Source organism: Papio anubis, chromosome 1 (genome assembly GCF_008728515.1).
Source record: "Papio anubis isolate 15944 chromosome 1, Panubis1.0, whole genome shotgun sequence".
NCBI classification, from domain to species: domain Eukaryota; kingdom Metazoa; phylum Chordata; class Mammalia; order Primates; family Cercopithecidae; genus Papio; species Papio anubis.
Window position 1 is genome coordinate 146030126 of NC_044976.1, and position 26438 is coordinate 146056563.

A 26438-nucleotide genomic window follows, 5' to 3' on the forward strand; every position below is an offset into this window, starting at 1 on the left:
TTTAATTACCTGATGTTGCCCTGTACCATGGGATACATTATCTTAAAGTTTACCAAAGAGGGACATTATGTTCTCTGAATGTAAAGACAAAAAATATGGTAACTGCATTTCAGACCAAGCAGAGTTATTTTACCCAGAGGAACATAACAAATACAGTAATTTTGCTGTTTACAATAAGCTCATTGCTCCTTCATTGGTCTCTGGTAGCATCATCATGGAAACTTTTACTAAGTTCCCTTTTACTTAGAGATACCATATTATAGGATCTTTTCAAAGATAATTGACTAAGCCAAGTGTCTCCTGAATTCTAGAAATTCGTATTTTGAGAAAATCCTGAGTATGTCTTGATCCACTCCTGGATATTTACCCTAGAGAAAAGCAAATTTATGTTCACACAAAAACCTGCACGTGAATGTTTACCGCAGCTGTAATCATTACTGGCAAAACCTGGAAACAATTCAAATGTCCCTAAGTGAGTAAATGGACAAACTGTGGAACAAAGGAATACTATGTAGCAATAAAAAAGAACAAAGTATTGATAAGTGCCAAGAAGATATCATGCCCAGTGAAATAAACCAGTCTCAAAAAGCTATGAACTGTGAGACTGCATTTACATGACATACTATACAAGACAAGCCATAGTTTTGGAGATAAAAGTCGACAGTTGCCAAGGGTAATGGATGAGAAGGGAATGTGACTATACAGGGATAGCATGAGGGTGTTCTGGGGGGTGATGAAACTCTTTTGTATCCTGGTGGTGTCTCTTCATTAAAATTCATGGAAGTGTGCACCCAAAAAAAGTAATGGTCCTGAAGAATATTTTTTAAATAAAATATTTTTAAAAGACTTTGCCTTAGAATTCTATTTCCATTTTACACATGGGAAAAATGGGACATAGAAACATGGCCAAGACACGCAGCTAATCAAAATAGGAATTTTCATGATTAAATTTTAGGGTGAGCTCTTAGAGATGGTGTATTTTATAATAATGTGATTACTGTGTATGAGTGACTTAATATATTTTTCTCATATATTGGTAGAACAGAAAGATAGCAAATATATTTCCATTAAAATTACAACGAACATCCCTATTTTTAAAAGAAAGAAAGCAAAAATGTCTTAGTCAGATGACTATTTCAAGTAATATTTAATGATCACATTCTTGTGAAAGAATAAGTTTTGTGTAGTGTTTCAGTGGTTTGATGCTGAGTAATTAGTGGATAAGATATTGGTTCTGGAGTCAAACTTCCTGGCTCCACATCCCATTTCTTTCACGTCTTAGTTGTTTGACCTTCATTAAGTAACTTTAGGAATGTTAGCGGGATATTAATGTTTCTGATGTCCATTGGGCTGCTGAGTTATAATACCCAAAGCTAGCCCAATCTTTTATATCCAAATAGAAAAAAAAATGTTTAGTAATTGGGGAGCACATGAGTAAAGGGGACTAACAGGCCCCCTTTAAATGGCAAAGTTTCTAATGAAACATTCCAGAGCAAGGACTCAGGGGTGTCCACTTTCATCAGATCATATAAAGGGACAGCCAGTTCATAAAAGCTAAGATTCAAACATCTAGTGACCCTTGAGATCCTATGAAACCAAGGATCCTTGTTGATTCTATGAGGCCAAGCAATTCTCTAAGTTGACTTTTAGCAACTAGCCAGGGAAAGTCATGAAGAACTTCCAAACTTTGAGGAGCAAAGGACTTTCCATTTTGCAAACTGTCACAGCCTAGAATTTAAGTCCTAGTAAAAGCACTTTGTGCTGACAAAATTGACATTTAGAGACTTTATGTCGATTGTGTGCTACCACTGTTGACAAATAGAGGGAATCAGTTTTTCAAGACTATCTGGAGAGCATGACAGATGATCATTCACATATTGTACAACAGTTGAATCTTATAGAGGAAATTAAATATCACTCAGTTTGTTTCCTATTGCTGCTATAACTCATTACCAGAAGCTTTGTGGCTTAAAACCACACAAACTTACCTTATACATCTCAATATCAGAAGTTTGAAATGGGTCTCATTGAGCTAAAACCAAGAAGTTAACAAGAGCTGCATTCCCTTCTGGAGGCAAGAACCCATTTTCTTGCCTTTTCCACCTTGCAGAGGCTGCTCACATTCTTTGGCTTGTGGACCCCTTCCATTTTCCAGGCCAATAATGACCAGTTGAACATTTCTCACATCATATTATTAAAATTAATCACATCTGTTGTCTTCTTTCCTCTTTGCCATGTAACATAACATAGTTACAGGCTCCAGGGATGAGGATGTGGATGTCTTTGGGAGGCCATGTTGTGCTTACCACAGTAAGGTAATGGTTAAGCAATTGTGAGAATTAAGAAGGCGTTGTTATAAACTCTTGGGGAGTAATTGTCACAAATGAAACAAAAAATATACTGTGAGCAGGAGTGCAAAAATATATGAAAAAAATTCTAAGTATAGATCTGCTATAAATTAAGCAGCTGCCTCAGGGAGTGGCAGTAGGATGGTATTAGGGTTGGGAACTACAGGGAAATGGGGGAGTGCAATCTTGTTAATGACACTTAAATCTTGTACAAAGCGATGACACTTAAATCTTGTCCAAAGTGGTACACAAGTCTTTTGTCATTTTGATAGAGTGAACAGTGAACTATAAGCACTGGTACAGGGGATAATGAGGTATTATGCCAACTGAGATAACTTTCTGGAGGTATGTAGATACAATGGACCAAGTTATTAAATATTGTTCTTTTCAGTAGATTTCGGGCCAGTTTCAAGAAATGCATAGCCAGATTGATAGACATCTTTAAGGGGTTAGCATCCTGTATGAATCCCACATCTGAGCAGTTTTTGCCCCAGAGGATCTCGGAGACACATTCAAAGTCAGACATGTTGATCACAAAGGCATCAGGTAATTAGCTGGTGGCAGCACCAAATGATAGACCAGGCCTTCTTCTCCTGGGATTTACAGAAAGAGACTGTCAGGTTCACATTTAATGCTGGTATCTCATTTACAAAGTGGATCTCTTCTCAACAGATGAACTGAAGTGGAATTTGAGTTATAGAAGTACTTTATACATTCTGGATACTACTTCCTTATCAGATACTACTTCCTTATAAAGCTGCCATAAACATTCATGTATAAATGTACAAATTCCTGTTCAATCTCCTGTTTTCAATTATTTTGAGTTTATACCCAGAAGTGGAATTGCTGGATCATATGGTAATTCTATGTTTAATTTTCTTTTTAAGAACTGCCATACTGTTTTGTGGAACATTTTAACATTTTATATTCCCAACAACAATGCACAAGTGTGTCAATTTCTCCATATTCTTGCTGATGCTTGTTATTTTATGTTTTTTATAACTATCCTAATGAGTATCAAGTGGTATCTCATTGTGGTTTTGATTTGCATTTCCCTACTTATTACTAATATTGAGCATATTTTCATGTGTTTATTGGCTATTTGTATATCTTCTTTGAAAAAAAGGTCTATTAAAGTTATTTGCCCATTTAAAAAGTACGGTCTTTGTTTTATATTTTTGAGGTATAGAAGTTCTTTATACATTCTGGATACTACTTCCTTATCAGATATATAATTTTAATATATTTTCTTATGAGTTGCCTTTTCACTGGTTGATAGTATTCTTTGATGCCAAAAAGTTATTAATATTAATTATGATGAATCCAATTCGTCTTTTTTCTTTATTGCTTCTGCTTTCAGTGTCATAGCCAAGAAATCATTGACAGAGCCAATGTCATGAAATTTCTCCTTTACTTTCTTCTAAGAATTTTAAGTTTTAGCTTTTATGTCTAGATCTTTGATCTATTTTGAGTTAGTTTTGGTATATGATATAAAGTAAGGGTTCAATATCATTCTTTGGCATGTGGGTATTCAACTTTTCCAACATAAAAAAAAAAAAAAAAAAAAAAAAAAAAAAAAAAAAAAAAAAAAAAAAGATCCTTTCCCCATTAAATGGTCTTGGCACCTATGTTGAAAATCATTTGCCCATATTTGCAAGGGTTCATTTTTAGGATCTCTGTTCTATCGCATTGGTCTATATGTCTGCCTTTGTGCCAGTAACACACTTTTGATTACTATAACTTTGTAGTAAGTTTTGAAATCAGAAAGTGTGAGATCTCCAACTTTGTTCTTTTTCAATGTTGTTTTGACTATTTAGAGTTTTTTGAGATTCCATGTGAATTTTATAATGGTTTCTTCTGTTTCTGCAAAAAGCATTGGGATTTTGATAAGGATCGAATTGATTCTGTAGATCACTCGAGCAGTATTGGCATCTTAACAATATTAAGGCTTCCAATCCATAAACGTGGGATGTTCTTCCATTTGGTTGTCTTCTTTAATTTCTTTCAACAACATTTTGTGGTATTTCAGTCTTTCACTTTCTTGGTAAGCTCATTCTTAAGTATTTCATTTTTTTTATGTTATTGTAAATGAAATTATCCTATTATTTTCAGATTATTCATTCTTAGTGTATAGAAACATGCCTGGTTTTTCTATGCTGACTTTGTATCCTGATACTGTGCTGAATTTGTTTATTAGTTGTAACAGGTTTTTGTTTTTGTTTTTGTTTTTGTTTTAGAATCTTTAGAGTTTTCTCTATATGATGTCATGTTCTCTGAGAACACATAGTTTTGCTTCTTCCCTTTCAATTTGGAAGCCTTTTATTTTTTTCTCTTGCCTAATTGCTCTAGCTGTAATATCCAATAATATGTAGAATACAACTGGCAAAGGGTAGCATCCTTTTCTTGTTTCTGATTTTAGAGGAAATGTTTTCAGTCTTTCACTGTTGAGTATGACATTAGGTATAGGTTTTTCTCATATACTCTTGATTATGTTGAGGTAGTTTTCATCTATTCCTATTTTCTTGAGTGGATTTATAATGAAAGAGGTTGAATTTTGTCAAATATTTGTTCTACATCAACTGAGATAATCATGTGTTTCTTTTTTTTCCCTTTTTTCTATTGATATAATGTGTTACATTGATTAAATTTTCATATATTGACCCATCCTGGTATTCCAGGAATATATCCCACTTGGTCATGTTGCAGAATCATTTTAATATGCTTTTGAATTCAGTTTTCTAGTATTCTGTTGACGATTTTTGCATCAATATTCATAAGAGCTATTGATTTTAACTTTTTTCTTGTAGTTTCCTTGGTAAGTTGTATGTTTCTAGTAATTTGTTCATTTCATCCAGTGAGATGGATTTTTGACCAATAAATTTGGACAGAAAAGATCTCAAGGATAGCTGCTAAGAGTTATTGTCCCATTTTTTATACTCCTTATATATCTATGTATAGTTAAATCTTGTCCCATATTTTTATATCATTTTGGTAAACAGTACATCTCGCTTTTACTCAACAAATTTTAGGATATCCAGTGCTCACCCAAAGGTGAACTAATTGAGAAGAGGAAGTCCAGGACTACAAATCCCTAAGGCAGTCCTAAATTCTTCAGTGGATTTGTGCCATTTCTTAAGAAAGCTTGACAAGTCATTAATTGGATTATAGAAATCTTACCTGGACCATGCTTGAAGGCCATAAGACCCACCAGATTGATCTTCATACTCACATATCTTATATAATGAAGAGATGTTGTCCAGGGGAAAAGATACGTTCAAGAAAGAATGGTAGAGAAAAGGGGAGAAGGTCTGTTGAAAGTCTAGGAAGAAGAGGAGGAGCAGGACAAGAGAGAGAAGGAAGTCGGGGTTCGGAGGGCCACGAGGGAAGCCAACCACGGTGGGGTCATGAGATAGAGAAGGGAAAATGAAGTTTGGATTTTAGATCCACCAAGTTTTTATTAGTTCTTTTGAAAGTATCCTTAAGGGAAGCCATTTACAAAATTTTCTGTCTTTTAGAGTTGTCTTTATACCAAACAAACAAAGAAGCTAACTCTTAGTATTTAGAATATTTGAGTCCTTTGATCTTAAGGTACCAGGCAAAAGATTATCTAAGTCTGTTTTTTTGTTTGTTTGTTTTTGTTTTTTAGATATGCCCAGGCTGGAGTGCAGTGAAGCAATCCTAGCTCACTGCAAGCTCTGCCTCCTGCCTCCTGGATTCAAGCAGTTCTCGTGCCTCAGCCTCCTGAGTAGCTGGGACTACAGGCATGCACCACCAAGCCTGGCTAATTTTTTTTATTTTTAGTAGAGATGGGGTTTCACCATGTTGGCCAGGCTGATCTCTAACTCCTGGCCTCAAGTTATCCACCCGCCTTGGCCTCCCAAAGTGCTGGGATTACAGGCGTAAAGCACCACGCCTGTTGGATTATTTTATTCTTATATCAAGTTTCCCAGACTGTCCTGTGAAGAGAAATGTAGCAAAATTCAGTGTGTGACATAACCCAAAGAAGTACTAGTACACTGACTTAAATACAGTATTTTTTACCTCCTCTCATGTAATTAACCTTCCCAATGGGAGTATTTTTGTTTGGTTGTCCAAATATAGTTTGGTTTAGGAAATTATAATCATAAGCAAAATAAATGTATCAGTAGTTGGTTTTTGAATCCACCCTACTTTCCAAAAGAAAATTACTCAAAACAAAAAAGTATTCCTAGATGTTTTTCTATAATGCCACATAATCCATGTCACCAGACCTGATGGTGAGGAAATAGACAACATAGACTTACTTGTAAGTTGCCCTGTGTGTATCTGATCTGACACATGTGTTTATACACAAAAACTTTGGAGTCATTTGGAAATTTTGCAACTCCAATATGATAATATTCTCCCTAGTAATTCTGTCAATCAGTTGGGATCCGCAAGATGATTGTGATAAAAGTTAATTGTGAGTCATAGCATATTTTTTTAACTGATGTAATTATTATTATTGTCCTAAATTGACAGGTGAAGTATGCTGTCCAGATGAACAGCACAATCGGGTTTCTGTTGGCATTGGTGATTCCTGCTGTGGCAGAATGCCGTACTCCACCTCAGGAAACCAGATTTGCTGTGCTGGGAGGCTTCATGATGGCCATGGCCAGCAGTGCTGTGGCAGACAGATTGTGAGCAACGATTTAGAGTGTTGCGGTGGAGAAGAAGGAGTGGCATACAATCGCCTTCCAGGTAGGGGACCCAGGTCTACCTTTCAGTAGATGGAGGATCGGAGAAGCAGGGAGAGTGAGAAATTTGCCCTAGAAATAAAACAAATAAGTAATTAAAGCTCACATTGGTTATATCTAATGCAATAATTTGGAACATACTGTTTAACACATAACAATGTAATCTCCCAATTTTTACATGTATATCATGTATTTCATAAAATCACATCAATATTTTTCCTCTTGAAAAGGTCATGTCCACCAAAAAAAAATCCCACACATAAATGCATTGGTTATGAATGAAGAGAATATTTCCTAGCAAATAGTATACAAAATTATTATAATGATATTGTGTCATAATTCTTTTACTCCCTATTCTACTGTATGAAGCTAACACTAATATTAATAACAATAAGTATCTTTGAATGAATACTAAGACACTCTACCAATATTTTATATATTATTACCTCAAATAATCTTCACAATAATCTTACATGATAGGTACTATTATTATCTACATTTTAAAAATGAAGAAACTGAAGTTCAGATATTAGATATTAGATGTTAGTTTCCACTTGCTAAATACCACACAGTCAGATCCAGATTTTGGGAGGCCTGACACTTATGTTACTGGAGGTGAGGATTTTAAAGACAAGAAAATTAAAATATGAAGTCAGTGTTCACAGCATCTTCACCAGGCATAGATTCCATCTCAAGAAGCCACTTTCTTTGCTCCTCCTTAAGAAGCAACTCCTCATCTGTTAGTTTTATGATTGTAGTAATTCAATTACCTCTTCAGGCTTCACTTCTAATTCCAGTTCTCCTTCTATTTCCCTACATCTGCAGTTATTTTTTCTTTTTGAGTCTAAAACCCCTCAGTGATCCATGAGGGTTGGAATCAACTTCCTCTAAACTCCTGTTAATGTTGATATTTTGACTTCTTCCCGTGAATCATGAATATTCTTAATTGCATCTAAAATGGTGAATCCTTTCTAAGTTTTCAGTTTACTTTGCCCAGATCCATCAGAGGAATTACTCTCTATGGCAGTTATAGCTTTACAAAATATATTTTTAAATAAAAAAACTTGAAAGTCAAAATGACTACTTGACCCATGGGCTGCCGAATAGATGGTGTGTTAATAGGCATGTGAACATTAATCTTCTTGTCTATTTCCATCAGAACTCTTGAGTGACCAGATGCATTGTCAGTGAGTATTGATATTTTAAAAGAAATATTTTTTCTGAGCAGCAGGTCTCAATAATGAGCTTAAAAAACATAGTAAACCATATTGTAAACAGATATGTAATCATACAGCCTTTTTGTTCCATTTACAAGCACAGGCAGAATAGATTTAGCATAATTATTAAGGGCCATAGAATTTTTGCAGTGGTCAGTGAGCATGGGCTTCCACTTAAAGACACCAGCTGCTTTCGCCCCCCAACAAGAGAGTCAGCCTGTCCTTTGAAACTTTGAAACCAGGCATTGACTTTTTCTCTCTACCTATGAGAGCTCTAGTTGGCATCTTCTTCCAGTGCAAGGCTATTTCATCTACAATGAAGATCTGTTGTTTAGTGTAGCCACCTTCATCAATGATCTTACCTAAGTCTCCTGGGTAACTTGAGGCAGCAGTTTCTACAACAGCACTTGCTGCTTCACCTTGCACTTTTATGTTATGGATATGGCTTTTTTTTCTTAAACCTCATGAACCAACTTCTGTTAGCTTCCAACCATTCTTCTGCAGCTTCCTCACCTCTCTCAGACTTCACAGAATTGAAGAGAGTAAGAGCCTTACCTGGACTAGGCTTTGGCTTAAGGAAATGTTGTGACTGATTTGATCTTCTATCCAGACCACTCAAAGTTTCTTCATATCAGCAATAAGGCTGTTTCACTTATCATTCATGATAAGTGAAATAGAAATCTTAACTGGACCATGGTTGAAGGCCATAAGACCCACCAGATTGGTCATCATGCTCACATACCTTATAAGATGTAATGAAGAGATATTGTCCAGGGGAAAAGATATGTTCGAGAAGGAGTGGGAGAGAAAAGAGAAGAAGGTCTGTTGAAGGTGTGGGAAGAAGAGGAGGAGTATTTTGATTTTCTTCAAGAACTGTTCCTTTGCATTCATAACTTGGCAAACTGTTGGGCATGAGAGGTCTAGTTTTTGGCTTATCTTGGTTTTCAACATGCCTTCCTCGATAAGCCTAATCATTCCTAGCTTTTGATTTAAAGTGAGAGACATGAAACTCTTCCTTTCACATGAACACTTAGAGGCCATTGTAAGGTTATTAATTGGCCTAATTTCATTATTGCTGTGCCTCAGAGAATAGGAAGGCCCAAGGAGAGGGAGAAAGATAAGGGAAAGGCTGGTCTGTAAAGCAGTCAGTACACACAGGACACTCATCAACTAAGATTTCTGTCTTATAATAATAATGAAAAAGCTTAAAATATTGTGAGAATCATCAAAATGTGACACAGAATCATGAAGCAAGTACATGCTATTGGAAAATTGGCACCAATACACATGCTTAATTCAGGGCGGCCACAAATCTTCAATTTGTAAAAAAAGCAGTATCTGCAAAGTGCAATAAATCAAACCACAATAACATGAGGTATGCCTGTGATACTAAACTACTATATGCCTTTTTAATTCTCATTCTCTCGTATGTGTACAGCAGAGTTTTACGGAGGTTACATGATGTGATTTGCAACAGATCAAATGCAGAATGAGAAAGAAAATTAAATTGCCTTCTCTTAACTGAACATTAAAGAAGCTTGCAAAAATATAACACAATGTCACTCTTCTCACTATTTTTTATTTGAAAAACATATTTATGCTTCATAAATATGTTAGCATGTTGTGGATTTATTATATTTATGTCTAAATGCCTTAATAAAAAAAATTTCAAAAATTTCTGCTGTAAGTTTTAACACAGTACATATCAACAGGTAAAACCCATATAAACAAAAGGTATTTAGGGTCCTCAATAATTTGTAAGCGTATAAAAGGATCCTGAGACCAAACACCGCATGTTCTCACTCATAGGTGGGAACTGAACAATGAGAACACTTTGACACAGGAAGGGGAACATCACATACTGGGGCCTGTCGTGGGTTGGGGGCAGGGAGGGAAAGCATTAGGAGATATACCTAATGTAAATGACGACTTAATGGGTGCAGCACACCAACATGGCACATGTATATATATGTAACAAACATGCACGTTGTGCACATTACCCTAGAACTTAAAGTATAATTTAAAAAAAGAAAACCATATTTGTGCTTCATAAATATGTTAACATGTTATGGATTTATTATTTTTATGTCTAAATGCATTAATAAATAAATATTTCAAAAATTTCTGCTGTAAGTTTTAACACAGTACCTATCAACAGGTAAAATCCATATAAACAAAAGATATTTGGGGTCCTCAATAATTTGTAAGCTTATAAGAGGATCCTGAGACCATAATTTGAGAACAACTGCTTAAAGTCATAGTAATGTCTACTAGAAAATTATGACAATTAATTAGTTATCCTGTACTGTGACTAACCTGTTGAATACCTTCTCCTCCTACTTTAGGTGAAGTAACTAATAACAGGTCTATTAAAGATAGAACCAAGGTGGCAGGGAGGATGCAAAAGTGTTCCCCCCTGTATACCCTAATACATCAGAGTTTAAAAATGACAGCAAAATATTTGATTTTAGTGTGTTTGTTCATCTGTAGCTTTTTAAAAGAATTAGTCTACTGCCATACTCCTTCCTTTGTTAAATATGTATTATGTAATAACCATATTCAAGATATCATTCTTGGTGCTTGGCAAGTGTAAAAATGGCCAAGATTCCATTTTTATCCTCAAGAACTTACAACCTAATCAAGGAGAAAAGTACCTACAAGTTTATACACAGGCCATAAGAGAGGGATGACTGCATGCATATTCTTAAGACTGAGAGATCACTCCAGTCAAAGTAATGAAGGGGGTTGTTCCATTGGATTGGAATCTCAAACAGTGAGTATGATTTTGGCAGGCATGGCTTGAGCTAAACTGTGAAATCAGCAATCCGTAAAATACAAATAGTAGTGAGGACTGCAAGAGGTATACACCCTGTGTAAGAAAGAAAGGAGATAAATCTGAGTAGGCAAAAGGATTTGAATATTAGGATTTGAATATTATTTAGCGCTCAGGGAAGAGTCAATATGATGATAAGACCTGTAGTTTAAGATTAAATTTAGGTGGCAGAACAAATGCAAAAGAGAAGGAAAGAGAAGTCAGCACACCATTGGCATAAAATAAAATGCATCTGTTCTAAGAAGGGGAATGGAGGTTACTGTCCACTAGGACAGTGGTTCTTAATTTGTTTTCCTTTTGAATATTTTGAAAGTTACAAACCCTCACTCTGAATAATAGTGCATAGAATACACACAAAAATTTGCTTGTAATTTTATCCACCCTTGAACTCCATCCATGAACTCAAATTTCAGAATCACTTTTTTATTTACTTCAAGATGATGTTGCATGCCAGTCAAACATTTCTTACACAAGTGGTGACAGCCCTCAACTCCTGTGAATCAAGATAAGCTCTAGAGTTTTTTATGGTATTCTACAGCTCTGCCAACTCTTATAATCATTGTGGACTGAAGGAATAATAGTTTTACAAAGGAAAAAAAAAAATCTCTTTTTATTCTCTTGACCTTCCTTCCTGCAGTTTGCACTGAAAATAGACAGGTTCCACATGTATTTTTCCTCTCTCTGCTGCCGTTCACTCCTGTCGCCCCTAATGACTGTGACCTTAATGACCTTCCAGAATATCCATATGGCCCTTTTTCTCCTCAACCTAGTGACAAACAGCATACCTGCTACATACGGGTTTGGATCTCATAATATCATTCCTAAGCCTGGCCTCTCTCGCTGGCTGGCATTGTGTGCCTGCCACGAGACCGGGCTGGCTCGTAAAACATCTCTTTATGTACTTTATTACTTAAACTCTTTTATTTGCCTGCAGGAGCCCTTTAACAAAATCACATTGAATTGACTTTCTCACACCAAATCAAATCTCCCTGGTCCCAGTTCAGTTGTCTTTGTCAATATGTATTTTATAAATGGAGTGAATTAACAGATGCTGTTGGAACAGAAGTGCTGGGGTGGCGTTTATGTTTTTAGTGCTCTCTCTGGGCAGATGAGTTGTGTAGAAGTGTTATACAGGTATCTCGGGATGAAAGTCATGCACGTCATTTCAGTGGATAGCCATTTTCTTTGAATAGATTTTAAGCCTATTTATTACTCATTTTTTTCTTAGTGTTTGCTTATATGGCTTTACCATTTATGCCATTAATCTTGGATTGGACTTGATTATATCCCTTAGTATGAAAAGGTGAAAATTAAAACCTCTGTTTCATTCAAAGAGGACAGATTTTTTCTGTTAGCCATGGGAAACTGAACATGAGATGACTTTGGAATATATTGACTTATTTATATTATAAATTTTGTCCATGCGGCCTTTGATGTGAAACTCTGAGTTGAAATTGTTTCAGAACACAAGACTGAGTTTTCACGTCCTGGACTCTGACTTCAGTAAAACAAATAACTATCACTGTTTGTTTCATAAGATGGGAATTTGGGAATTTTGCAGAGGGAAGTATAATCACAGAAGTCCATGGTATAAGGGTGGTATTGAAAAGGCATTTCCCTGGAAGATTTCCATATAACATAATGATTTTTTTTTTGAAAAGTGTAATATATCAATGCTATAAAATGTATCACAATGATTTGGGGAGCGTTTTTACTCTACCCTCTCAGTTTTGTGGTGGTAGTCACAGAGCCATCTACTGGTGAAGACAAGCGTGAATTTCTTTTCTTTCATGCTCTGCCACAAATGTTATACATTTGTCCTAAGGATGACTAATCACAAATCTTGTTTTTCTTCTAGGCCTAAAATATCCCTTGGCTTTAAATTTGGTCCCCATGAACAATCTCAGGGTTTCACAATGATTTGTCATATTCCAGACTGGATTTTACTACTATATCATTTTTTTCTCAAAGGCATGATACATAATTCTTGGTCTTCTTAAAAAAAAAAAAAAATGGAATCCCAGTTTTGCAGTCTTAACTATTTAGAAAGTCATCCAGCAGATATGTTTATAAATGCATTTCTTTTGAGACATAGATATGAAATAAGCATTGGTAACATATTTGAAGTATTAATAATATTGTGAGTAAAAATCTTTTCCTCCACTATTTTCTCAGTTGTGTCCAATCAATGGAAACCATTGGATGTATATACAATTTAGAAAGACAATATATGCTTTTTGATCTGAAAAATAAACATCTACTAGTTTAATGTGTACTGTACCACTTTAATAACATCTGCATCTTGTTCAAAGACACGCTCCACCTTTGTACAAATTTAATGAAGAGGCTCTGGAAGAATGGACCAATCCATCAATAATGCATGACCTATTTTGTTTTTCTTTGGGCATATTTAAAATTGTGCATTCCATGTGTCAAAGTTCAAAAGTCAAGTGCTACATGTGATAAATTAGGTAGGGGTCAAAAGTTATTGCAATGCAGTTTCAGAAGATTGTCTGTCTCTGAATTTGCAGCTCATTCATGCTGAAGTGATGCACTATGGGAATTACTACCAAACTCTGCTCCACAACATCTGCTCTCCCTAAGTGAGTTAGTGCACGTCAGACATCTTTATGTCAGAATATTGCAGTGATGGATGCAGTCTTCAGAAAATGCTGCATAAAAATCTGGTGTGCCGTTCTGGCCATTAAGTGAAATTACTATTTAAATTAATGGCACTGTCACAGTTTATCTGTGCAAAGAATGAACGCTGATTAGGGTATTAAGTAATTAGCAATTTATCACACTGGAACAAGGTTGATAATAATTAAAGAAGTAATGGTTTACCAAAGAAACTAGAAAGGGAGTCACTTCTTGTTATGTGAGTGAAATCTTGGCTGAAAATTTCAATTCAGTAATACAAAGATGAAGTTCTTTGTGAAAGAAGGCATCTTTTTTTTCTAGTTTAAAAGCAGTTCATTATCAAAATTTTAGTTTACCTGTCAGAAGTCCCTCAGAGTGATCAGATGACTGATTAGGAGTTTCAAATTAGGTCAATGTCTGCATTTTTATTTTATACTTAAAGCATAGTGAAACCATGAAGTAATGTGGGAATGGGAGGGGGAGAATATATTCCGCTCTCTAAAAGACCAGTTTTCAAATTTTGATTGCTCTTTAAAAGAGAAACATGAATTGTCTTAAGAAAACTGCCAGAGAAAAAATTAACAGTAAAGAATCCACAGTTGTATTTAAATGTCTAATCAGAAGGGGCAGAAAAATGCCCAAACAATAGAAAACTTGAAGCTACAGATTTTTCTTTTTAGTTTATGTGCGTGTATGTACACACATGTATGTATATGTTTATATGTATTTGTGTGTATATATACACATACATATACATACATGCATATCTACACACACATAAATATGTATATTTGTGTGTATGTACTTATACATACACACATGCACACATATATACCCACCATAATCAAGACTCAGACTAAAATGAGCCCTGTTCTATGTATTTATTTGAGATAACTTTTCCTGGAAATGTTAAAGCAACTAAAATTATTAATTTAGCAGTTAATTTTTAAATCAATTACTTCGAAGAGTTATCACATTAGATAAACATGGTATGCCAAAACTCTGTTAGGATCAGTGTATATCATTAATCATAAATAAGAGTTTTTAATATGAGGAGACTTTTGTAAGTAAAAAGATGAATGAGAGGGTTTTTTGGAGTCGTGTGTGGATAAACATCTTTCTTAAGGCATGTGCCAAACCAATGTCTACTTTCAATGACTTTTTTTAAAAGCACTTTTGATCTATGATTCGAGTGTCTTTAATAATGTAGATGTTTATACAGGACCAGATTAAACAATTCAGGACCCCAGGGCACTTTGAATTTGAGGTTCTTTATGTTATCAGTCGGAACTAATAATAAACAAACAAAATTCCAATTAAAATAAATCATTCATCACTTTGTGCTGCTATATAACTGGATATAAATTCTAATATAAAAACACTGTGGCATACAGTATAGGCACCTTGATTTCTAGCTTGATCTGACTCAAGTAGTGTTAATTTATTCCTGCTTTAATGTTAACATATCTGCCATTTCTCTTCGATGGCAATATCTAAATGGTGCAAATGCAGGCAATTAAACTGAATTTGGTGGGAGAAAATGTCTATCTGGTATCTCAGGTATATGTGTCTTTCATTTAGATGTGGGGATCAGTGATCCTCTCTACAAGGTCTTTCTGCTGCTGCCCCCAGCCTGTCACCCATGTCTGTGATGGGTCTAGAACAAAATGTGGCTCAAAAAATAGTGGTTGATTAGTGCACCTGATGAGTGAACATGCTCAGCTGATTTTGAATAAATACCAAATCCATCTCATTAAGAAAGAATGGTTACCATTGCAGCTAAATTCACGAGAAGCAAATATTTGTACCCTAAATAAAGCTAAATAAAACTTGCACTGCTCCTCCTGCAGGGCTTCCAGTTCTAGGATGGTGCTACCTTTCCACTCTGGCTGGGCTCTTATCCCAGAGTACTTGAGTGACCTTTTCTCCCTTATGAATTTCTAGAGCTTTCTCAGAGTCCCTATAGTTTAACTAACCTTCCTCTGCAACAAGATGTTATCATCACGAAATGCGCAGGCAGTTTTCATGACAGAAATCCTATCTCTTTTTATGAAGCATGAGAGAAGTTTGGCCCAGCTGAATGATTTTCGAACACTTCCTCTTGTGTGTTCTTTTCCTAATTAGTGTCTAGTGCTCTTGGTAAGAAGGACCCTCACTGCACATTTAAATCACCTTGGTAGGGAAATGCTACCTTAGGTATTACACCATTTCAGCAACTGTCTGAGTCTGACATTTTTATACCAAACTTTATAGCAGCCTCAGTTTTCTTCCCTTTTTCTATTTCATATTCATATATAACATTTTATTGTTGCAGGGATGTTCTGTTGTGGGCAGGATTATGTGAATATGTCAGATACCATATGCTGCTCAGCTTCCAGTGGAGAGTCTAAAGCACATGTTAAAAAGAATGACCCAGTGCCAGTAAAATGCTGTGAGACTGAACTTATTCCAAAGAGCCAGAAATGCTGTAACGGAGTTGGATATAATCCTTTGAAATATGTTTGCTCTGACAAGATTTCAACTGGAATGATGATGAAGGTAATTGATAGAAAAGCTCTCGGAGGCGCTGATTTGACAATGGAAAGAGAAATACATTGTTCATAACTATTTTTCTAAAATAGGAATATAAAAACTCCTCTGTGCATTATTCATTTTCACATTACATCCATATTAATACCGAATGAGTTCGCTATGATTGATGTTATTGCAATGAATTCTAAAGGAATTAATAATGATTAGCTGTTCTCAGGGAAGCTTTACCCAGCACTTCAGATTAGTGCAGGACTGAAAGTCTGTGTGCCGCTGAAAGAGCCAGCACAGGTCGTCTGGGGCCTCTGCATGGTGCCATTTCATGCCTGGGAGCACTGTGGATGGAGACGGGAGGAAATTCCCACTTCTTCTCCCTAACCCACCAGCCATCATCCACCACCTTCCTTTGATAGAGACCTTAGATCCAGCAAATTTGCTTAGTTGCACTTATATCATATTCCCTTAGACAATGAAAGATGAGCAAATGCCTGTGTCAAAAGTGAGTGAATAGGCTTCTGTGTGTAATCACTTATGTTTTTATATAGTGATAGTTCGTACACAGCCATGTCATGTATGTGGGTATTAAACTTGACCCAGGACACCAGAAACCTATCAATTTAAGGAAAGGACCATGGACACTTTAAAAACAAATATGCTACCATATTCTGTAGTAATTTGTCATCATAAGACCACTAAAAATGGGTGTCTTGGTCACAGACAGTGGAAGGGCACTTGTTCAATGAGGCAACTACACAGTAATTGTGTGGACCACATACACTTTGTATACTTTGGGATGTAAAATAACTCATGAGATTGTTGGAAGCCCTGCAAGCACTTTGTATCAATGAATGATTAATATAATACATAAGGTTAGTTAAATTATTATAATAAGGACAATATTTCTCCATGCTGAATCAAGTAGTGTGTTTTACATAATAATGTTCAGTCCGTAGGTTTTATTTTGTTTTCTGAAGACCTATCACCTGGAGATATTTATATCCTGTTCCAATCTGAAATGAATCACCATGGGATTTTTACATAGCTGGCCCATTAGGTCTTCCCTAAGCTATCAACTCAGGAATTCCTTTCACCTCTTTCCTGTGTTGATTCCCCTGTTTTTTGTTTGTTTGTTTGTTTGTTTTGTTTTTTCTGTTTGTTTTTGTTTTTGTTTTTGTTTTTGGATTCCAAGTTTCATTCCATTTGGAGAATTATCTTCTTGTATATAGATGTATAGAGGGTAAATTTTTTGAGAGCTTAATGTTTAAAAATACTATTATTTTACCCTCCAACAGGATTGATAGTTTGGTTGGATATACAATTCCAGGTTAAAAATTATGTCTACTCAGAATTTTGAGGCATTTCTGCATGTTTTAAGCTTCCATTGATATGTAGATTCCTATCTCTTTGTTGGTAACCATGTTTCTTTTCCTATGAGAGCTCTTGAAGATGTTCTCTTTATCCTGCTCTACTAAAATTTCATGACAGTGAACCTCTATGTGGAAGTTAGGATGGTTTCTTTTTGCATTTTGCATTTTGTTTTCCTTTTTTGTGATGAGAGCATTTAGGATCTACTGTCTTAGCAGATTTGTTTATTTTTAAATTTTTTACATTGCAATTCATTATGAGTTAGGCAGTTGTCTTCCAAGTAACATCTCTAGAACCGAAGCCCCTTCCATCTTGTGATGCTTCACACGCAGCCCTTGGATTATAGTGGAAAGGGCACAAGAGGGGACAATTGCACACAGGCAGTTCATACCTGGATATAGAGCACATCCTTTCTATGCACTAGTCACACAGACATATCTAGTCAGGTGGCTTCTCCTACTGCAGCCAGGTTTCAACATCCCATGTTCCCAGAGAGAAAAGGGAGACAGACATCACTGAGCACATTGCATTGTCTCTGCCACATTCATCTACTTTCTAGCTTCCAAAAAGGTATGCACTGTCTTGTGTGTATTATTTTCCTTCCTTTTTTCTTAGACTTTCAACATGTAAACCATTATTTTACTGTCATTTAGTTGGGCTTTTAGAGAATATATATATATGTGTGTGTGTGTGTGTGTATATATATACACACACACACGCACACACACATGTGTATAGTGGGGTTCCATTTTTATAGTGTCATCTTGGCTCACTGCAACCTCTGCCTCCTGGGTTCAAGTGATTCTCCTCCCTCAACCTGCCAAGTAGCTGGGATTACAGGTGCGTGCCACCAAGCCCAGCTAATTTTTGTTTTTGGAGTAGTGACAGGATTTTGCCATGTTGACCAGGCTGATCTCACACTCCTGACCTCAAGTGATCCACCCACCTCAGCCTCCCAAAGTGCTGGGATTATAGGCGTGAGCCACCGCACCCAGACCCACTATATATTTTTGAATTTATTATTTTGACCAACTTGGTAAGAATAATTCAACTTATTTTATGTAAGAGAGAGGTTGAATGGAGATGAATTTCAATAGCAAACGGTATTCTAAATACATTATGCTACTTATGTAAAGGAAAGGCAAAGTAGATCTCCACATTATAAAACTATTACCTTATTTATAGCTCCTGTAATTTGGGTTGGTTAAGTATTTAATTTCCTTGGGTTAAAACAAAGTAGTAGTTATAAAAAACCATAAAAAGTCTGGAAATTTGTCAGAGAAAATGTTTATAAGCATAAATAATTATAATTATAATGACAGTTCATGAAACATTTGTATTTTTTAAAACTTGGATCAGTGATACTTCTAATGGGACTAACTTTTCCAACAACACAGGAAGTGTAGATTCTCAAATATCACATTCTTTATTTTCTCTAAAATTCCATAGGAAAGTATCAAATAGCAAAAATGAAATATTTGTAGTGTGGATACTAAGTTTAAAGACTTATCGGTGTTATCTCATTTGAGTCACACAACAAACCTTGGTAGTAAATTTTGTCTCCATTTTTCCCACTGAAGAAGCCGAGGTTTTGAGAACATACGTGACTTGCTCAAGGTTACAGAGCTGGGAAGTTGCAAAACTGAAATTTTAATCCCAATCTGTGTCGTTTCAAAGTCATTTTTCTTTCTAGTATACAAACTACCTTCATTTCTTTTTATAAATTTTGAAATATTCATTCATCAAGTGGAGGAAAAAATTCATTTGAAAGTCATAAAAGCCTACCCTATGTATGTCTAAATGAAATTTTTAAATACCCCTCTCTCTCTCTCTCTCCTCACCCCTACCACTTGATTCAGGAAACCAAAGACTGCAGGACCCTCTGCCCAGCATCTATGGAAGCCACAGCACATTGTGGCAAGTGTGACTTCAACTTTACCAGCCACATTTGCACTGTGATAAGAGGGTCTCACAATTCCACAGGGAAGGCATCAGTTGAAGAAATGTGTTCATCTGCCGAAGAAACCATTCATACAGGGAGTGTAAACACGTACTCTTACACAGGTAACAGAAAACAAGCTGTCTGCCCATGGCTTAATGGGGTTAGTGAGAAGCTACTGAAAATGCAACTTTATTTCACTCTGACATCAACTATCCTTAAACTGGTATCAATACATTCCATCATACTTTGAAGCCAGCTAGTTACAAGGTAATTAAAGGCATAATCTGGATGTATTCAAAGTCAGTAGTTTAAAATGTGTTAAAGTCTAACTTTAAACAAGATTGTATTCCATATTAAGGTAAATCTGTGGAGATATCTGTGACCTTTACTGCTATATCCAGTTAATTTACAATAAACCCAGTTTTCTTTTTCAAAAGCTACAATGCAGCTTTCACTAAATGTATTGAATGAATATTGCTATACTCTCAAGCAGAAAGAAGGATGAACCTTTTTGATTAATAATAAAATCTAACAGTGCTATTCTGAGGATGAGGTAAACCCAAGCATGACGTTTCTCCAAGATGGCTGGTCATCTTGAAAACAATAACCTTTGCAGTTTTTGTAAATATTAATTTCTACATACCATCTTGACTCTGCTGAATTAGTCCAAAATGGTGGTTCTTAGTTTTGGCTGAGCTGTGTGAGAAACACTGTTAAGTTTAGAATTATCTCTAAAATAGTTCTGCCATCAATTAAATTTGTGTTATTCATCCATTTACTTAAGTCCCTACAAAATGTGTTCTTGTTTTTTGAAAAATCAAGGGTGTGTGTGTGTGTGTGTGTGTGTGCATGTGTGTGTATCATCTATCATCTTGATTAAATAGAATCCATTTAAGTGACATAATTTGAGCAAGCTAAGGTTACATAAACAAGCAAAACATTGCTCCATTCTATCATGAATCATCATTCTGCTTTACTCAACCAAGGGGCGATAATGGCTAACCTCAAGAGTGCAGAAAGTAAGGTAGGCTACTGAGATAAAAGAAAGAAGATTAAGAAGGGAAGAAAGGAACAGAGATAAGGTTGATTGAACATTATTTAGTCTCAATGTTATACTAAGTACTTTAAAACCTTATCTCAGTTACCCACAAAGCAATCATATAAATATGATCATTTAACACATGGGGAAACTGAGGCTCAGATCTGTAAAAGTAACTCGCCATGAGAAAGAAACATATTCAAATAATGCCATCTTCAAAAGGGACAGATTTTGAAGACTCCAAGTGGTATAGGAGCTCTTTTAAGAGTGCTCCAAATGCACTTCGAGCTGTTCTTCCACCTGAAATGTCCTCATTTATCATCCTACTCAAGGCCTAGGTCAAGATTCATGTCCTCAGTTCAGTCCCTGTGCTGCTATGGCGCATTGCTCACAAAGCTCACTAGCTTTCTCATGTGTCATATGGATTTGAACACTTGTTCCAACTCTTCTATTAGATTGAAACATCCTTATGAATAGGGCATTTTTGTTTGCCTTTACTTCGTTATTTGGATTTAGAACACTATACAAGCAAAAAAACTTCTTGGAATGAATTTAATTAGGAAAGGCCTTAGATAGAGGACAATTTGTCCAACCTTCTATTATGTTGCCAGTCCCAGTTATAGATTTAAGTCATGGACTTTCATTTTAAAATTATTGAGTTTCCATCTAAGAGAGTTCTCTACTTTTATCTGCCCCCTTGTAATCAAGATCAAGATTTTGAAGGGCTTTTAATACATACTTGCAATAGCCCTCTCCAGAAGTGAATAGATGTTTCCACCTACTGATATAATGGTATGAGGGCTTTTAAAATCCTTATTTCAGATTGCTTTGCCTGCAGAAAATACTGTAAATTGAATATCAAAAACAACAAACCATTCTTTTTCATGAAAGATGTTCAGTACACAAGTGGTGCTATGATAATTCCATTGAGAACAATTTTAGACTAAGTCAGACTCTTTTAGAAACTTACACTTGAAAGCTGACAATACCAGTGCTGACAAAAATTTATTCGTTTATGCAATCATTTATTTATCAAAAAGTATTTATTAAATACATACTAATAACTAGTCACTGCATTAGGACTAGCAGCTATGATGACAAACAATAATTTTCACTGGGATTTGAACCTTATATAAAGAAAGAAGGAAGCAGCAAATGAGATTTGAAATGATGATGTGGGCTTGAGGATACAGAATTACAGTCATTACCAATGAGTAGTTTAATTTGCTGTAGCAGAAATGTAAAACATATTGACCAGCTGAGGGTAGGTAGATGGTCTAGGCGACTGAATTGCACGAGGTCATTCAGGGATCCAGAATCCAGAATGGCAACCAAAGGTATGTGATTTTTCTCTTTAAAAAATGATGCGGAAGTTGCCCATGTCTTTCTACACTCCTTCAAGTATTGAGATCTGAGTCATGTGACCACTACGAGCTACAAAGAAAACTGGCAAATGTGATTTTCTAATTAGGAGCCCTCTGACCAGGATGGAAGGGAGAACTGGGGAGCCATGGTAGCCATCACAGGCAACAAGTGGCAGATACCCTCTGAGCAGAGAAAATGGAAAAGAAAGATAATGCTTTATATTTGCAGAGAAATCTGCATTTTATGAAGTTCTGCCCCATAATTTATTGCATTTTATTTTCATATTAATTCTATACAGTGGGCGGGGAAAGGTTTATTGTAAGGAGATGTATATAAGGAGAATGTGACCCAATTAATCCAAGCATAGGGACTGAGAATTAACTCCATGTCCAATGGAGATGAGCAGCTGACCACGCAGCCAAGGAAGAAGGCCTCCTTTTCTGATGCTTAATCTGAGAAAGAGTCATCCAGAAGCTACCATACAAAAATACATACATACTCCAAATTCATCAAATTAGAGACATGGAAAATAAATTTAAATAATTAAACTTTCAAGTAAGTTTTTTTGGGGAAACGTGTAGCCTTGGTATTTCCGAAGTTATTAAAGCTTAAATGGAACTAAGACTTTGGGGACACCACTGAATCACATGAGTGTTCATCGGATACAATTTTTGCCAGTTTGGAAGGCTCAGCAGGCTTGGTTTTATTGTTTTAGTAAAGTTGGTTGTTTGGTATTTTGGTTTTCAATTCTGGCTTTTGTGGAAGAGGGAAGGAACTAGATAGCAGAGTATGCTCTCATTTTTATTCACTGACATGGTACCATGATAAACTAAGTTTCAAATCCTGTGTGTTATAATAACATTATAATCCATATGATTTAAAAATCTTTAAGTAATATTAGCAAAGTAATAGAAAGTAGTAATTTATAAGTTCTATGATACTAAAACTATAAAAGAATGTTGGCAAACCTGTCTCATGTAGGAATCAAAAGTACATGAGTTTGTGAAGCATTAAATCTTCTTATACTTTATTCCGGGGCTTTTATTTTTCATTTATTTAATATATCCCTCCTTCTGCTCAGAAACGGGGAATTCCATTCTGTATAATTCCGTATCCCTGAATCTAATAAACACTTTAAGTGTTACTTATATTTAGAAAATAAAGATATTAGAGTTTTATTTATATACAAAGGGTTTAGAGCATTAAAAAAATTGTTTAAATGTCTGAAGTTTTTGATATTCACTTTTAGTATGATGGTTAAAAAATGAAAATAAGAGAAACCTGCCTGTCTATTTTTTCTCTTTCCAGTTGTGAACCTCAAGCCCTACATGACATATGAGTACAGGATTTCTGCATGGAACAGCTATGGGCGAGGACTGAGCCAAGCTGTGAGAGCCAGAACAAAAGAAGATGTGCCTCAAGGAGTGAGTCCCCCTACATGGACCAAAATAGACAATCTTGAAGATACAATTGTCGTAAACTGGAGAAAACCTATACAATCAAATGGTATTGAGCTACCTTTAAAATACAAATGACAAAATCCCATAAATTAATAAGAAAATTGAAATGAGTATAATCTACATGTAATTGCCCTATGCATCTAGCCACTAGAAAAGTATGTTCTGATAAAGGGAACTTTAAATATGTGCCGACTAATCACTCACTTTGTGGTGTAGCCCTCGTAAATTTTTAGCTTAAATAAATGAATAAAATAGAAGTAAAAGTTCCTTGAATCCCAGAATATAACTGAGCTGCTTTCAAATAAGCAAGGCATATTCAGAGAAGGCAAAAGAGTTTTGATATTGAAAGTAAATTTGTTTCATAGTGAAAGGAAATAAACAAAAATGATTATTTGATCATCTATGTCAAGAATCCCTCTCTTCTATAATAGTATAATTAGGAACTGCTTGAGATAGCAATATAATAGGAAATTAAAATTAAATAAAGCTATAGTATTGCATTTCTTCCGAACACTAAGACTTGTAAGTTGTTTGCAAATAGTTAAAATGATATGACATTCAAATGCAGTCATTTTTCTACTTCTTTTAGGTCCTGTTATTTACTACATTCTTCTTCGAAATGGAATTGAACGCTTTCGGGGAACATCATTGAGTTTCTCTGATAAAGAGGGAATTCAACCATTTCAGGAATATTCATATCAGCTGAAAGCTTGCACGGTTGCTGGCTGTGCCACCAGTAGCAAGGTAACAGGAGTTTGCCTAAACTCTGGGCAAAGGGGTTCAGTGTGAGGATTATGTGAACATCCAGGGTGTTAACTAGGGTGTTCATGTGTCCCCTTAACTGAGTGCTAATACCTAGGCCTGGAAGGAGAGATCATTGCAAGGGAGATTTATCCAAATATCTATCTTGTGTTAATGAAAAACAAGTGAAATCTTGAAACAGTACCACCTTTTCTTCCACATCCTTTCCTCACCAACCAATTTTAGGTCATCTATAAATCTATAAAAATGTCCAAATCATTATTCAGTTAAAGAAGATTTCTATTTAAATATGATATGAACAAAAATTGCCTGATTTTGAAAAATGAAGACAAGGGCAAAAAAGCCTGGCACGGAAAATGAATTGTTCCAAGGCTTCTGCTATAGCCTTGTCAAGAAATAATGAAGACCTGAATTCAGGCAGCAGAGTTCAGAACCGAGAATACAGAAAGATACAACAGACGTGGGGGATAGAATCTACAGAACTTGGTACTCAACTATATTTACAGAAATAAAAGGAAAGAATCATGGATATTTTCAAATATCTGCTTGCGTAATTTGTGGATCATGGTGTTATTCTGCAAGAAAATTTTTAAAAAAGAGAAAAATGTTAAAAGTAAAAGAATAAGATTCTGTTTTGTTAAGTTTCGTAAAAAATATATTTAAAGAGAAGGATCAGATAGCAGAGTGGTGGAAGCAGATAGTACTTGGCACTTCATGTGAAAATATCTAGTCAGAAACCAGATTGAGAAGTGACAGAAGTTTCTAGAAAGATCTCTGTGGGAAGTTGAAGTAATGAGTATAAATATGGACATGGAAGGAGACTAGAGAGACACAAATACAGAATACCGTGGATGATGAGCACTGGGGAATGCTATCAAATGAAAAAGGAAGAAAAGCTCACAAAGAAGACTGGAAATAAACAATCAAACAATGTAGGAGCAAACTAAAGAAAGGGACATTTCACAGAAGCCAACCTTGATAAGGGAAGCCCAGGAGGAAACAAACTTACACAGAGTAGCTCTGATTCTTTTCATATGTTTGAAACTTTAGAACAACATCTTTGCACACTGTGCAAGAGCCATCCAAATGAAGCATTCAGTCACACTGCTCAGCCACAGTGCAAGAATGCAACATTTTGTTCAACAGACCTCTAGAAACCTTTCTGAGTGAGCCACCATTTAGATAGATGGCAGCTGATAGGCCCAATCCAAAGTTATTAGTCCTAGAACAATTCTTTGCTTTTTACATAGGCACAACTCATGCCTGCTACATGCAAAGCAATTGTTTACAAAGTGAAAAAAAAATAACTCTATGAAAAAAGATAGCCAATTTGTGTCCAAAACTATGTTTTGACAATATTGACTAAATAGTTGCTTGATTTATTTTTTTCTTCTCACTTGTTTCTTTATTTAGAAAGTTGGTGCAGACACTGTAAAGTCATCCTAGGTATCATGAGAAGAGTACTGAAATGTCTGCCCATTTATTCTGTTCAGAGCATATTATATGCAAGCAAGTTCAGATGTGGGTTTTGCTCCATATTTACTGGTGCTTAAAATGTACGAAATCAGGCTGTTAAAATGCAAAGACACTGATGGGCCATATGGAAGAGAGTTATCAAGAGTTCTCTAGTAAGACAGTCTGCCAGCCAGATTTTACTTGTTTAAACACTGAGGGCTGCACTCTGCCATCAAAATTGTTGTTGAACCTGTTGTGATAAATGGTACTGTGAGACTTATGTAATATATTCAAGGTCAGATTTCATTGTTTAAATAGGATGGGAGGGAAAAAAAATGGAAAAAAGGGGACTGCTTCTCCAAACCCCTGCTAATGATATGCCAGGCCAGACAACAACATTTTAAAACAAAAGTGACATTCTCATTGATCAGGATAGCTAGTGTACTATTACAATAAATTGCCGCTTAATTCCTATGTCTTCAGGTAGTTGCAGCTACTACCCAAGGAGTTCCAGAGAGCATCCTGCCACCAAGAATCACAGCCCAAAGTGCAGAGGCTCTGCATCTGAGCTGGAGTGCCCCTGAGAAACCAAACGGCGTCATTAAAGAGTACCAGATCAGCCAGGTTGGGAAAGGTCTCATCCACACTGACACCACTGACAGGAGACAGCATACGGTCACAGGTGAAAAAACAAACAAACAAACACAAATCCTACTGGAGGAGTCTGTCATTGTGGTTAGGGGGGCAGAGCATCCCAGGGGTGTGTGT

At 35.7% G+C, this 26438-nt stretch overlaps 1 protein-coding gene across 1 annotated transcript in view; it reads left to right on the forward strand.

The window, feature by feature from the left end:
- The window catches only part of USH2A (usherin), a 790277-nt gene that overhangs the window by 614234 nt on the left and 149605 nt on the right, over window positions 1–26438 (forward strand). The window contains exons 49-54 of the mRNA XM_021927201.2: window positions 6849–7067; window positions 16068–16291; window positions 19507–19711; window positions 23302–23499; window positions 24043–24197; window positions 26154–26352. Coding sequence (XP_021782893.2) covers window positions 6849–7067; window positions 16068–16291; window positions 19507–19711; window positions 23302–23499; window positions 24043–24197; window positions 26154–26352 — 1200 coding nt within the window. The remainder of the gene's footprint in view (window positions 1–6848; window positions 7068–16067; window positions 16292–19506; window positions 19712–23301; window positions 23500–24042; window positions 24198–26153; window positions 26353–26438) is intronic.